This window comes from Thalassophryne amazonica, chromosome 12 (genome assembly GCF_902500255.1).
Source record: "Thalassophryne amazonica chromosome 12, fThaAma1.1, whole genome shotgun sequence".
Classification (NCBI taxonomy): domain Eukaryota; kingdom Metazoa; phylum Chordata; class Actinopteri; order Batrachoidiformes; family Batrachoididae; genus Thalassophryne; species Thalassophryne amazonica.
Window position 1 is genome coordinate 45523213 of NC_047114.1, and position 15499 is coordinate 45538711.

At 40.0% G+C, this 15499-nt stretch overlaps 1 protein-coding gene across 3 annotated transcripts in view; it reads right to left on the reverse strand.

Moving 5' to 3' along the window:
• The window catches only part of dis3l2 (DIS3 like 3'-5' exoribonuclease 2), a 59116-nt gene extending 44246 nt beyond the window's left edge, over positions 1 to 14870 (reverse strand). Inside the window, exons 1-9 of one of the 3 annotated variants that reach the window (XM_034182845.1) lie at positions 14761 to 14870; positions 10428 to 11207; positions 3491 to 3609; positions 3205 to 3258; positions 1845 to 1946; positions 1501 to 1684; positions 1285 to 1364; positions 427 to 656; positions 179 to 352 (exon numbers count right to left, since the gene is read on the reverse strand). In XM_034182845.1, the coding sequence (XP_034038736.1) occupies positions 179 to 352; positions 427 to 656; positions 1285 to 1364; positions 1501 to 1684; positions 1845 to 1946; positions 3205 to 3258; positions 3491 to 3609; positions 10428 to 11187 (1703 nt within the window). In that variant the 5' untranslated portion in view covers positions 11188 to 11207; positions 14761 to 14870. The remainder of the gene's footprint in view (positions 1 to 178; positions 353 to 426; positions 657 to 1284; positions 1365 to 1500; positions 1685 to 1844; positions 1947 to 3204; positions 3259 to 3490; positions 3610 to 10427; positions 11208 to 14760) is intronic. The other 2 variants (XM_034182844.1, XM_034182846.1) reach the window with 2 other exon arrangements.
• Between the last annotated feature and the right edge of the window lie 629 nt (positions 14871 to 15499).

Sequence of the window (15499 nt, forward strand, 5' to 3'; positions counted from 1 at the left end):
CTTGTTTCCCATGTAACAATAACAAATATACTCAAAACCTGGATTAATCTTTTTAGTCACATAGCACTACTATTATTCCGAACACTACTGTATATCATCACACAAAGAACATACAGTTTTTAAATCACATCACGGGGAAAGATGAAAAGCAGAATTAAATGTATGTATAAAGTCTGACCTCAAGTCTCTTCTTCTGTTCATTTCTTCAGCAGGAATACTCCATGGCAGATTTTTGGGTAGACACTGTAACACTTCATCTGAGAATTTAGAGAAATCAATGTCGTACTCTATCAGGATACCCTCTGTCTCCGGCTCAATTTCTCCAGCTTGACCTAGGGTCTTAGCAAGCCGGCTAGAGGAAAGATTTAAAAGGTCAAAGGTCCTGAAAGAGTTTGCTGCATCATCTTGATGTGCAGTAATACTCACCCTTCTGCAAAGTTGTTGTCAGCTGCCCAGTTAGTGATACGACAGATGAACAAGGTGTTGGTGTAGTCACCTGGGCGGGAAGCAAAGTCAGCGGGACACTCACCCAGGGGAACATTAATTCGAGGGACCCGGTGGTCCACAGGAGAAAACATGGCAAAGGGTTTATCTGGTAGAAATTTGAGGTAGCCTGTCACAGCTCTTGAATGCTTCTTTTCAACAATGTACACAACCTAGCAGACAGAGGACACGTGATGTAAAGTGCTGAATTCATTTCAGTCAACAGAGCAGCTTCAAAGGCAAAACTGTCAAATTACAGTCAGTTATTAAAACTTTGCAGATGCTATATCATTTTTGAGAAACTGTTTTCAGTTGACTGCATTTAGACAAGGAATAATAAAGGTTTCTGCATAGTTTAAAAAAGGGTTTCAACAATGAAAGAAAATCAGTCAACTAATCCAGACTATAAATTCATAACAATAAATCTATGCAGTGAAAGTCTAAATTGACTTTAAATACAAAAATACAACTGTAGAACTAGACCTTGAAATGCAGCTTTATCATTGTGAACTCCATGGAAACAATGTTTGTGGTATTACAAAATGCAAGATATTTATTGAAAGCCCAATAAGTGAAGGAAATGCAGGCTGCTTGGTCCCCAGTGAAACAACAAAGGTACCCCGTCTTTGGTTTTGATAGCTGTACAGGAAAATCTGTATTACCTGATGACTACAACTCCCAACCCTAAAAGTCATTATAAGTAAATATATAAAGGTAAAAAGCACCTCACTGTGTTCATGCATTTAAAAATCCTGACTGGTGGGTGGGACACTGGAATTAAAAAACAAAACAACAACTTACTTTAGCAGTCATTTGGAGTTTTTCTCCATTGGACTGTACCATTGAGGAGTCCAACACAGGTTCTTCTACTGCCATCCTTTCTTTGGGACCAGATGAGAGTATAAAAATTCATTTTTGGGTAATGTTTTAGCATTTATCATGTGCCCAAAATTTCCTAACATTCAGTGACCAATTCACCAACGTCTTCAATAAAACATCTCCTTCAGCGTGAGCTACCTGTGATAGCGAAGGTTACAGTCTTATTTTTACTGATGACCTCATCTTGGTCACTGTATTGCTCTTCCACAATGACATCAGGCATTTTAGGACATTCCATTTTCTTCTGTACTGTTTGGGCCATGCTGTCTTGCCGAGTATCTGCCTCACTGGCACCCTCACAGTCAGTATCGGTTCTCACAACCTAGATACACACAAATATTCTCACCATTTAAACTGACTCACAACTCCCATGTGTTATGGTCCTAGGGGGAAAAACAGCTAAATAAATAAATAAGTCTGGAATCAAAAAAAGTTTTAAAAACCTGATAAAGCCTGATGTAGTAAATGTTTTTGTAGTTTACCTTCCACTGCTCTCGAGGGAAGACTTGTACGACCACAATATCTCCATTCAATGCCCTGTTACGCACTACAATTCCATCCAGAAATATATCCCAAGTGTCATCCTGTGAACATGTACACATTGAGCAATATGTCACATCATACTTTTATACCAAATGCACCTTTTAACAGAACCCCCACCCCCCCCAAAAAAAAAACAGGTCAGTGAAGTCGGGGGTTTCATGAAGGAAAGTAGTTGGAATGGAAAACATAACAGTTGCACACTTTGCTGTGTTTGTGGGGACAGTGCAGAAAGTTTTGAATTTCTGTGTACGAGTATCTGGAGATCGCTTCTGGTGCCTTTTCAAGACTAAATAAAAATGAAGGTGTTATATCAATGTATTGCTGTGACCCTGCGACCCCATCCCAGATAAGCAGTTGAAGATATGAGCATATTACTGTGATAAGTAATAGTATTACCAAGAATCTAAAGCTGTAATTTTTTTTTAACATGTTATTTAAATTGCCCCCCCCCCCCAGTCGAAATAGTCTTGTCTCGCCACTGGAAACCTGCATTATTAATTAATTTCTGGAGGCGCATGAAATGATTTTAAACAGTTTTTGGACAGTTTGACAGTGAAACATAAAATTATGACCTTTCAATTTTTAAAAAGAACTGAAAGTACAATGAAATAAAGGTACTTTTGCCCATGGCCCTGAATGAAAACAAGGTGTCCAATGTTTAAATATGCCATGAATAAATCAACAAAATAAAAATAGTCTTGAATGCCATAAAAAGTAATAATAATAATAATAATAATAAAAGAAAGAAATACAGCAAAATAGACCTCAGTTTGTAACTTCAAAGAGATGAGGATGTCTACAGTGTTTGGTGAGAGGGTAATACCCACCCACCCTCCATACTCAGGACAGCAACTTGAGATCTAGTATCTTTCTTAACAAGGAGAAAATGGGAAAACACTGGAACTGATTGTTTTTGTGATTAAAGACCAACATGCCACAAGTGGAGTACAAGACAGCTGTGATGCTGTCTGCTTCAAAAGGCTCTGCTACTTTTACCTACTCACACGAAGATTTAACTGTAACTCTGGATTGAGATTTACACAGTTATTACTTTAAAAACTATTCACAGTGACAATAAATCTGTATTTCACACTGTTATGTAAATTGTAAAATTAAAGCAGGGTTTATATATGTGCCTTACAATGGATCAAATCACAGATCAACTACATTTTGTAACACCACTAAAGGCTAACATCGCATTTTGCAAAGTAAACTGATAATGGGGATGCCAGTGGTAGCTTAAGAAGTAAAATGCTTCAGATTATTTGTGGATCCTTGAAAACATGGATACTAACTTACAGGAGATGGGACAAATGCTTCATGGTATTTCTTTGGGTTGATTCTTAATGCTCCCTACAAACAAAATAAGAACAAATGACATAATAAATCTCACCACCATAATGCATCATCATTCAGTGCATCAAATATTTTGCTGTGTAAGAATGTTCATGCAGGTGGCATATGCACTTATTTTTATACAAAATTATAATGGAAAAACTATTAAGTACAACATTTACATTAACATGTTCTGCAATGTTATTAAAACAAAGCTTTGCAACTACTTCAGAAACATTGGTAATGTCACCTGAATGAGTTCCCCTCGTTTAAGGCCATGGGAAACATCCTCAAAGGACATGTATGATTCAAACACTTGTTTCTTTGACTTTCGTCCTCCTTTGCTGGCAGGAGACTTGGTACTTGAGGCTGAAAAAGAATCAAGTCAGATTTAAAATAAAGTGGAGTGAAAAAGGTTTTTTTTTCTTGATATCTGTGTATATCACATGCTAAATGAGTCAAAATTCAGACTAAATTTAACACTAGAGATCTGCGATCAAGTTCACAAAATGATATTGCCATCTCTGCACTACTAGTAGCACACGTGTCATATACATATTTAGTTGTAGTAAATTTTCTGTGATGAAACATTCCAAACTAGTCATCCTTTATACATTGACAAATAACAATAAAAACCACTACCACTTCAATTATTTCCCCAGGAAGATGCTGAGAAGGAATCATCTTCCTGCCTGCACATTTTCACATGATGTTCTATGACTGATCTGCTGTGGCGACCCCTAACGGCAGCCAGAAGAAGAGCTAACAGTTAACACATGCTTTTTGCTTGCTTTCTTTTTCTTCTTCTTCCTGGTTTACACACAGAGGCCCGCCTAGACAAGGAGAAATTCTTATCAAGTATTCAAGTGAACCCATGACGTTATGTTCTCCTCCCATTATTACAATACTAATTTATTAAACATTTCCTTCCCAAGCCATCTTTAATTGCACACATGGTGCCATTTCCGATATAACACAGCTTCTTGCAACCAGATCCTACACTGGCCAAATCCCAGTTCTCTACATTCACCCTACCACTTCACCCTTTCCTTTCATAATGAGTGATCACGTGAAGTGTAGTGTGTCCCATTTCTTTAAAGGATCAAGGGGAAGTGGTCACCTCTCCCTCCAAACCGCCCTCAAAATGCACTGTTTTCTGACACAAACTCAAAACAAAGGAGAAGAGAGTCAATTTCAGAGTGAAGATGGTTACTGGTACAGTGAAAGAAGTCCATAAAAGAAAGTAAATATTTGAAAAAACACCACAAAAAAAACTACCATATGTCACCATCAGAGCACCCAGAGCCCTCCACGCAAAATTCTGCCTGAAGAGGGGGTGGTCCAATGCACGAGCATGGCCAATATTATGTTCATCAGAATACCCATTTCAATAACATTTCTGATTAATCACAAACAACTCACCTATTTGTGTCCATTTTTTGTCCTTTTCTCATTCATTAAATGTGTTCCTTGTAATTTTATTTAATCTGGGGGGGGGGGGGGGCGCTTAATCAGCTTTATTCGAAAAAGGGGATGGACTGATGCTTGGCCCTCTCTGACAGACGAATATGGTTTTTCCACGTACCACAGCCGATCAGAGATGGATCTGCATGTTGAGTTACCACAAGTTTTACACAGGATGCCCTTCCTGATGCAACTCCACCTTAAATGCAGAAATGTGGCAGGGGTTTGAACAGAGAACACTGATCCACACTGAAACTAAGCACAATAACCACTTGACCACCACCCCTGCTAGAGACCATAATCAGTTTAATGTGGTCAAACTTTCTGCTTCTTGTCAAAATCCTGGCGGCAGGATTTTGAACCAGTTGGAGACTCCTAATGCTGGACTGTGGTAAACCAGAGAATAGGACATTGCAGTAATCCAGTCTAGAAGAGACAAATGTTTGAATCAGAGTCTCTGCATCAACCACAGACAGGATGGGATGAATCCTTACTTTGTTACGAAAGTGTAAGAAAGCATTCCCAGTGGTTTATCTAATGTGTTGGTCAAAGGACAACTGGGGATCAAAAATCACACCAAGGTTCCTCACTCTGTCAGTGTGATGTACGACATACGAGTCTAGGTTAAGCGTTAGCTGGTCAAACTGGTGTCTATGTCTAGTTGGGCGAAGGGCCATCATTTCAGTCTTCAAATGTAAAAGTAAGAAACTGCTCAACATCCAGCTTTTCCCTGATACAAGGCAATCTAAACCAGCAGTTATCAACAAACAACCTTGGTTTGAACCTGGAACCTTCTGCACCAAAACCAAGTGCACTATCTACTTGGCCACCAACCCTGCGCACACACACACACATATATATATATATATATATATATATATATTAATTCACAGCATCCAGCAAGCATGGGATACAGGTACAGTTTCTAAAATGCCAACATGAAAACATTTAAATGCAGTCACAATGACCAAGGGAGTTTTCCTCTCGATTCCTCACAAACAACTTACACTCCCCCAGAGATCAGTTCAATTTGAGTTCTGTCTGGACGTTATGCCATATGGAAGGTGCAGTATATTTAAAAGTTTTTTCCAAGTTCTGTTCTCACTCTTGGTAGCACCAGGTAGAACAGGAGCGAGGCCATGCTGATTTTGGTTCCTACACATGTAGGTAGAGAGATAAGGAGGAAGCATGCCAAGAACAGTTTATATATATATACACTCAACAAAAATATAAATGCAACACTTTTGGTTTTGCTCCCATTTTGTATGAGATGAACTCAAAGATCTAAAACTTTTTCCACATACACAATATCACCATTTCCCTCAAATATTGTTCACAAACCAGTCTAAATCTGTGATAGTGAGCACTTCTCCTTTGCTGAGATAATCCATCCCACCTCACAGGTGTGCCATATCAAGATGCTGATTAGACACCATGATTAGTGCACAGGTGTGCCTTAGACTGCCCACAATAAAAGGCCACTCTGAAAGGTGCAGTTTTGTTTTATTGGGGGGGGGTGTACCAGTCAGTATCTGGTGTGACCACCATTTGCCTCATGCAGTGCAACACATCTCCTTCGCATAGAGTTGATCAGGTTGTCAATTGTGGCCTGTGGAATGTTGGTCCACTCCTCTTCAGTGGCTGTGCGAAGTTGCTGGATATTGGCAGGAACTGGTACACGCTGTCGTATACGCCGGTCCAGAGCATCCCAAACATGCTCAATGGGTGACGTCCGGCCATGCAAGAACTGGGACATTTTCAGCTTCCAAGAATTGTGTACAGATCCTTGCAACATGGGGCCGTGCATTATCCTGCTGCAACATGAGGTGATGTTCTTGGATGTATGGCTCAACAATGGGCCTCAGGATCTCGTCACAGTATCTCTGTGCATTCAAAATGCCATCAATAAAATGCACCTGTGTTCTTCATCCATAACAGACGCCTGCCCATACCATAACCCCCACCGCCACCACGGGCCACTCGATCCACAACACTGACACCAGAAAACCGCTCACCCACACGATGCCACACACGCTGTCTGCCATCTGCCCTGAACAGTGTGAACCGGGATTCATCCGTGAAGAGAACACCTCTCCAACGTGCCAAACGCCAGTGAATGTGAGCATTTGCCCACTCAAGTCGGTTACGACGACGAACTGGAGTCAGGTCGAGCCCCCGATGAGGACGACGAGCATGCAGATGAGCTTCCCTGAGACGGTTTCTGACAGTTTGTGCAGAAATTCTTTGGTTATGCAAACCGATTGTTTCAGCAGCTGTCCAAGTGGCTGGTCTCAGACGATCTTGGAGGTGAACATGCTGGATGTGGAGGTCCTGGGCTGGTGTGGTTACATGTGGTCTGCGGTTGTGAGGCTGGTTGGATGTACTGCCAAATTCTCTGAAACGCCTTTGGAGACGGCTTATGGTAGAGAAATTAACATTCAATACACGAGCAACAGCTCTGGTTGACATTCCTGCTGTCAGCATGCCAACTGCACGCTCCCTCAAATCTTGCGACATCTGTGGAATTGTGCTGTGTGATAAAACTGCACCTTTCAGAGTGGCCTTTTATTGTGGACAGTCTAAGGCACACCTGTGCACTAATCATGGTGTCTAATCAGCATCTTGATATGGCACACCTGTGAGGTGGGATGGATTATCTCAGCAAAGGAGAAGTGCTCACTATGTGGAAAAAGTTTTAGATCTTTGAGTTCATCTCATACAAAATGGGAGCAAAACCAAAACTGTTGCGTTTATATTTTTGTTGAGTGTATATATATATATATATATATATATATATATATATATTCGTATGTTCTCCACTCAGATTGCAATAGCCAATCACAGATTAGCCTTTCTGTCCATCATTTACCTGTATTTTGGCATGCTTGGCGCCAGAAAGTTATGTTGGATCCAAAAAGGCTAAGACCAAAAGTTAGAGCTTACTGCCAACAGCTAGCCAATCAGAGCGCGGCATACGAAGGTCAGGAACTAGCTGACAGATGCTGGTTGAAAAAAAATGGCAACAAACATGTCAACAACAGCAGAAAACTGTCTGCCAGCAAGGTCTGAGGTTCCAGAGGAGGAACTGGTGGAAATATTGAACTCCAAGGTTGCCAAAAACACTAAGAAGGTAGACAAACACGCTACTGACGTTTTAGAAGCATTCATCGCATCAGAATCAATCATATGCTGTTCAAAACAAAATAAATTGATCTAATTTATTTGATTCGTTGTTGTTTGCTTAATTTGGGAGAGGGGTGGAGAACATAATTGATGGATGGCAAGTCATCCAACATAGAGAAATATTGGATGAAGAAAAGTTATATTGGACGAGGCTCGTCCAATATAACTTTTCTTCATGCTGGACTCCTTACCATCCACTATTTGTATAATTCTCTCTCTCTCTCTCTCTCTCTCTCTCTCTCTCTCTCTCTCTCTCTCTCTCTCTCTCTCTCTCTCTCTCTCTCTCTCTCTCTCTCTCTCTCTCTCTATACATATATATACACACACACACACACACGAGGTCTGTCAATAAAGTATAGGTCTTTTTTATTTTTTTCAATAACTATATGGATTTCATTCATATGTTTTTACGTCAGACATGCTTGAACCCTCGTGCGCATGCGTGAGTTTTTCCACGCCTGTCGGTGACGTCATTCGCCTGTGAGCACTCCTTGTGGGAGGAGTCGTCCAGCCCCTTGTCGGAATTCCTTTGTCTGAGAAGTTGCTGAGAGACTGGTGCTTTGTTTGATCAAAGTTTTTTCTAAACCTGTGAGACACATCGAAGTGGACACGGTTCGAAAAATTAAGCTGGTTTTCGGTAAAAATTTTAACGGCTGATGAGAGATTTTGAGGTGATACTGTCGCTTTAAGGACTTCCCACGGAGCGAGACGTCGCGCAGCGGTCCCAGGCACCGTCGTCAGCCTGTTTCAAGCTGAAAACCTCCACATTTCAGGCTCTATTGATCCAGGACGTCGTGAGAGAACAGAGAAGTTTCAGAAGAAGTCGGTTTCAGCATTTTATCTGGATATTCCACTGTTAAAGGAGATTTTTTTAATGAAAGACGTGCGGACGGGTCCGCGCGTCGGGACACAGCCGGCGCGGTGCGGCGGCACAGGAAAAACACCTCCGTGTTGATAACCATTTGTAAAATCCAGGCGGCTTTTGATGGCTTTCAGTGGAGTGAGTATATGAGAAATTGTTTAACAGCTGGACATGTTCCAACTTGTCCTTAAGGCTTCCAACAGAGGTGTTTTGCCTGTGGCGGAGCGTTGCGGCGGCTGTGAGCCGACGCTGCAATCCGCCCGCACGTCTTTCATTAAAAAAAATCTCCTTTAACAGTGGAATATCCGGAAAAAATGCTGAAACCGACTTCTTCTGAAACTTCTCTGTTCTATCACGACGTCCTGGATCAATAGAGCCTGAAATGTGGAGGTTTTCAGCTTGAAACAGGCTGACGACGGCGCCTGGGACTGCTGCGCGACGTCCCGTTTCGTGGGAAGTCCTTAAAGCGACAGTATCACCTCAAAATCTCTTATCAGCCGTTAAAATTTTCACCGAAAACCAGCTTAATTTTTCGAACCGTGTCCACTTCGATGTGCCTCACAGGTTTAGAAAAAATTTTGATCAAACAAAGCGCCAGTCTCTCAGCAACTTCTCAGACAAAGGAATTCCGACGAGGGGCTGGACGACTCCTCCCACAAGGAGTGCTCACAGGCGAATGACGTCACCGACAGAAGTGGAAAAACCCACGCATGTGCACGAGGGTTCAAGCATGTCTGACGTAAAAACATATGAATGAAATCCAAATAGTTTTTGAAAAAAATAAAAAGGACCTATACTTTATTGACAGCCCTCGTATATATATCAACCAATGAGAGAACCTGCGTACATAGAGGGGCGACCAGTTAGCAACGGCATACAAAATACAAGGATGTGTGAGATTTACGCAACCAGTAATAAAACACAAAGCACAGTGGTACACAGCATCTAATTTCTAAAGATCAGGGACATTCGAAAAACAATAATTCACCATAATCCAGCAGAAGTGAAAAAAAATTGCTAATATCAAGTATTGTCTTGTCTTAAGGGAGAAATTGGATCTGTTCCTAAAGAAGAAACCCGATTTGTCCAATGTGTGGCTTGAAAGACAGATTCTGATCAATAATGACACCTAAATATGTGTATGATGTGACTATTTCATTTTCAAACCCTTGAGTGGTTGAGATCTTGGGAACATTAGATAGAACATACATTGGTAGATGCAATAGAATATATAATTGGTTTGTGACAACATGCACTTCAGAAAAATCACTAATTATGATGTCATCATATCTTTGTGCAAAGATACAACAAACTGTGCACATTTGTGAGCAAGTAGGAAGCAAGTTTAGAAAAAGGATGGATAGCCAAAGTCATTCATTAATAAACATTAAAGCATTAAAAAAAAAAAAAAAAAATCCTTCCATCCATTTTCTATACCTGCTTCCTCCAATTAAGGGTCACAGGGGGATGCAGCTTGACTCAGCAGTCATAAGGTGTTTGGCATGGTACACCATGGACAGCATGTCAGCCTTTCGCAGGGAATAATAATAATAATAATAAACTTAAAAAAAAAAAAAAAATCAAGAACAAATGGTTTTTCACAGGACTAATTTAAGCTGTAAAATGACATTCACAGCAAATAACTAAACTACAGTAAACATGGACACCCACAACTTACCTTTGGGCTGCTGTAGAGTTTTGTCTTTCACATGCAGGTACTTGGGCTGTATCACCAGACTGTCAACTCCCGATGCTCCATCCCCATTTTTTTCCTCCACAGAATGCTTTGGTTGAGTCTTTTTCTTTGATTTCTTCATCTCTTGTTCCTGTGTGCTTGTTTTTACTTTCCTTGGGGACTTGGGACATCCAACACACGATTCAACATCCTTTGATGAGAGTTCTCTATCAGAGTCTTTGTTTTTCTTCTGCTGTTTATGGCGCTTTTTTAAGTCATCTGGTTTTAGAGAGACAAGCTCTTCACCAGACTCAATATCGCCATCGTGGCTGGTGGCAGTGTCCCTCCTTTGTCCCCGGTGCGACTTGTCAGACACACCTGGCTTCCTGTCACAATCTTGATGTGCACTGCGTGTGCTTAGCTTCTCCATGTACAAAGACAAGGAGCTCTCATCTCCTTTACTTTTGAATGAAGAGGGGGAGAAACCACTTGAATCAGAGAATTCATGGGGAATTTTGTCCCTTTTGCGCTCTGGTATGTCTAGTTTGTCACACTGGTCTTTAGGCAAGGTGCTATGCCTATTTTCTTCAATCTGAATTGACAATTCCTTTACATAATGATCAAGATATGACCTGAACTTGCTGCTGTTATGTTGGCTGACAAGCTTGGCATAGGCATTCTTCTGAGGAGCATTTGAGTGGCTCTGGATGCGCTTTGGCTCTTGATTATGGTTGTCCTGCCTATATTGTCGTGGAGAATCCATACAGAAACCTTTAACGCAGTCTGAAGACACAAAAAGCATGCACTGTGACACACTAGTCAACACTCAGCACATTATCCCAACTGTAACTGTTTGTTCATGGATCATTACATCTCAATTCAAACATAGAAAAGCTTCCCACCTCAAAATCTCAGATTTGTGTTAAAAAATTATTGGCAAAGCTGCAAAATTTTGAGTCAATGGTTTTCTAAATATCAATAGTTCTTGAAAAATCTGGTAACATGCCTACGACAGAGTATAACAAAACTACGGATGGGATGTGAAAATGAGTACCAGCTGAAACCCCTTTGCAAATTCGGAAATCCATGAGAATCTTATGCCTCAGGTGTGAACTCCTCTTACTAATGTAAACTTTCTTTTTCATTAAATGTTTTTGAATTGGATTACATCTCTTATTGTTTGCATTGGATAAAGTTACTGTTCCTAGAGCTAGTTAAGTGTTTTTATAAACCAATGTTGAATGCCATGCAAGACGGCCTTCAATATCTTGTCTTCTGCGCACAAGCGGTGCCTCATAAAACATTACTCTGTACAGATTTAAAATCATCATAGACAGCATTATTTGGTGAACATGTACACATGTGAACATTTGGTGAGCACAGGTGAACAAGCTTACCAGGTGAGCTGGTGTTCTTCTAAAAATTAATGTGTCAATGATGTGGACTGTGCTGAAATACAAATGGCTCTTCTGATTCTTTATAATTGTCATTTATAAATGTTGACACCAATTTATCTGCACGTAGCTTCTCTCAGCTGATAGCCGCTCGCCGATTTATGGGTCAGGCTCGACCTTTTATAGCAGTTTTTGAAAAAGGGGTTTCTCTCACATAAAGCTGAGTGGATCACTCAGCATCTTGATGAACAACAATATTTTAATATGACTAAGGCAAAAAAATAAAATAAAATATATATATATATATATATATATATATATATATATATATATACATACACACACACACATACATACATACATACATACAACCCCTGGCAAAAATTATGGAATTACTGGCCTCGGAGGATGTTCATTCAGTTGTTTAATTTTGTAGAAAAAAATTCAGATCACAGACATGACACAAAACTAAAGTCATTTCAAATGGCAACTTTCTGGCTTTAAGAAACACTATAAGAAATCAGGAAAAAAAATTGTGGCAGTCAGTAACGGTTACTTTTTTAGACCAAGCAGAGGGAAAAAAATATGGAATCACTCAATTCTGAGGAAAAAATTATGGAATCATGAAAAACAAAAGAACACTCCAACACATCACTAGTATTTTGTTGCACCACCTCTGGCTTTTATAACAGCTTGCAGTCTCTGAGGCATGGACTTAATGAGTGACAAACAGTACTCTTCATCAATCTGGCTCCAACTTTCTCTGATTGCTGTTGCCAGATCAGCTTTGCAGGTTGTAACCTTGTCATGGACCATTTTCTTCAACTTCCAAAGATTTTCAATTGGATTAAGATCCGGACTATTTGCAGGCCATGACATTGACCCTATGTGTCTTTTTGCAAGGAATGTCTTCACAGTTTTTGCTCTATGGCAAGATGCATTATCATCTTGAAAAATGATTTCATCATCCCCAAACATCCTTACAATTGATGGGATAAGAAAAGTGTCCAAAATATCAACGTAAACTTGTGCATTTATTGTTGATGTAATGACAGCCATCTCCCCATTGCCTTTACCTGACATGCAGTCCCATATCATCAATGACTATGGAAATTTACATGTTCTCTTCAGGCAGTCATCTTTATAAATCTCATTGGAACAGCTCCAAACAAAAGTTCCAGCATCATCACCTTGCCCAATGCAGATTTGAGATTCATCACTGAATATGACTTTCATCCAGTCATCCACAGTCCATGATTGCTTTTCCTTAGCCCATTGTAACCTTGTTTTTTTCTGTTTAGGTGTTAATGATGGCTTTCGTTTAGCTTTTCTGTATGTCTTTTCTGTATATCCCATTTCTTTTAGGCGGTTTCTTACAGTTCAGTCACGTTGACTCCAGTTTCCTCATATTCGTTCCTTATTTGTTTTGATGTGCATTATCAATTTTTGAGACATATTGCTTTAAGTTTTCTGTCTTGACGCTTTGATGTCTTCCTTGGTCTACCAGTATGTTTGCCTTTAACAACCTTCCTATGTTGTTTGTATTTGGTCCAGAGTTTAGACACAGCTGACTGTGAACAATCAACATCTTTTGCAACATTGCATTATGATTTACCCTCTTTTAAGAGTTTGATAAACCTCTCCTTTGTTTCAATTGACATCTCTTGTGTTGGAGCCATGACTCATGTCAGTCCACTTGGTGCAACAGCTCTCCAAGGTGTGATCACTTCTTTTTAGATGCAGACTAGCGAGCAGAACTGATTTGATGCAAGTGTTAGTTTTGGGGATTAAAATTTACAGGGTGATCCCTCAGAACTGAGTAATTCCATTTTTTTTTTCCCTCTGCTTGGTCTAAAAAAGTAATCATTACTGACTGCCACAATTTTCTTCTTGATTTCTTAGTGTTTCTTAAAGCCAGAAAGTTGCCATTTGAAATGACTTTAGTTTTGTGTCATGTCTGTGATCTGCTATTTTTTTTTCTACAAAATTAAACAACTGAATGAACATCCTCCGAGGCCGGTGGCTCCATAATTTTTGCCAGGGGTTGTGTGTGTGTATATATATATAGAGAGAGAGAGAGAGAGAGAGAGAGAGAGAGAGAGAGAGAGAGAGAGAGAGAGAGAGAGAGAGAGGTTATTTATATTTCACTCAATGGGTTAAATTCAGCTCATACGCAAATGTTTATTCTTAAGAGAGTATACATTTGCCAACTTTAAAAACTGGATAAAGATTACAGTAAATATCTAATGGCTAACATATTGTAAAATCATAGCAGAATCAGCCCCGTAAGTAGTATTTAGTATATAGTAAGTAGTATTTTTGCAGTTTTGCCCATTTACACCACCACAATGTACTTGACAACTCAAGAGGAATTTTCTATGGCTGATTTTGGAGAAACAGCATCATGATTTTTTTTTTTTTTTTTTTGTCTGCTGCACCACCTCTCACAGCTTCATCAAATGCAGGCACTTGAACTGGTCTCAAGAAAACGGCCTGTAAAAGTGATGCTTCATTTATTATTAACTTGTCCAATTTCGTATCAGCTCAGAAAATGAAGGGCCTGTATAAAAATGTCTGTAATTCCTAAATGCTTAAAACAATGTCTACTACAAGACAAGGACACAGTGGATGTTTCACTGTCACGTTGTACAAAAATGATGTCACTTCCCGAATACTTATGAGCCTAACTGTAAGGGAACAAAGTTAATAAGAGGTGAAGTGTGATTCCATCATATGATTATCAGAGTAAGCAGCGCTGCATTTCCTCGCTGTCACGGTTTTAAACACCTCTGAAGAACAACTCGGCTTCTCAGCTTGAAGCTTTAGCTTAGACTAGCATTAGCATTTTACGGGCATGAGTTGCAGCGATAAGTGGTAACAGTGTCAGATACTTATATTGTGGACAAAAACTTTCACTAATACAACGTCAAAAGTGTACAAACCGATAAATAAATACCACAATGAAGTTTGGTGAGCACACCAAATACTACTGCTACTGTTTTTTCTTTTTCTGCTTCTGCTGCTGCTGCTTCTGCTTCTTCTTCTTCTTCTTCTTCTTTCCGGCAAACTAGGCACGGCTAGTGCATTGCTGCCCCCACTTGTCAGAATGTACGCCTAGAAAACACAATGAATTATCTGCCCTATACTTTATTATAATACCCTGTGTTCCCCAGAAAGTTTATGACTGCCATTGCCCTCTCTTTAGGGGAAGCTCCTTGACCTAGAATGGTCCTTAGGGAAAAGGTGTTAATTCCCAGTGATGTAAGCACACAGAACATATCTTTTCTTTGCTCTGCATAAGCAGAACAATGCAAAATAAAATGAGTCACGGTTTCAGGGACATCACAAAATTCACAAAGGCCATCTTTGTGTTTTTCAATGAGAAACAATCCACTAGCCAACCCACAATGGCCCAGCCGGAGACGTGTCAGCTTGACATCATCCCGCCGAGAAAGGCCAGATCTTATAATGGTGCCATTAACTGAAGGAACAATACCATATGACTTTCTTCCCCTAAATTCAGCATCCCACATTTGCTGCCACTGCTTGCCTATGGCATCCATAACAAATGAGCGACACTCGGTTCTCCCAAAAGGCACTTTAAAATGAACGCTCACTTCTTTTAAGCTTGCCTTAGCGAGGCCATCTGCAATTTCATTGCCTCCACTCCAACATGAGCTG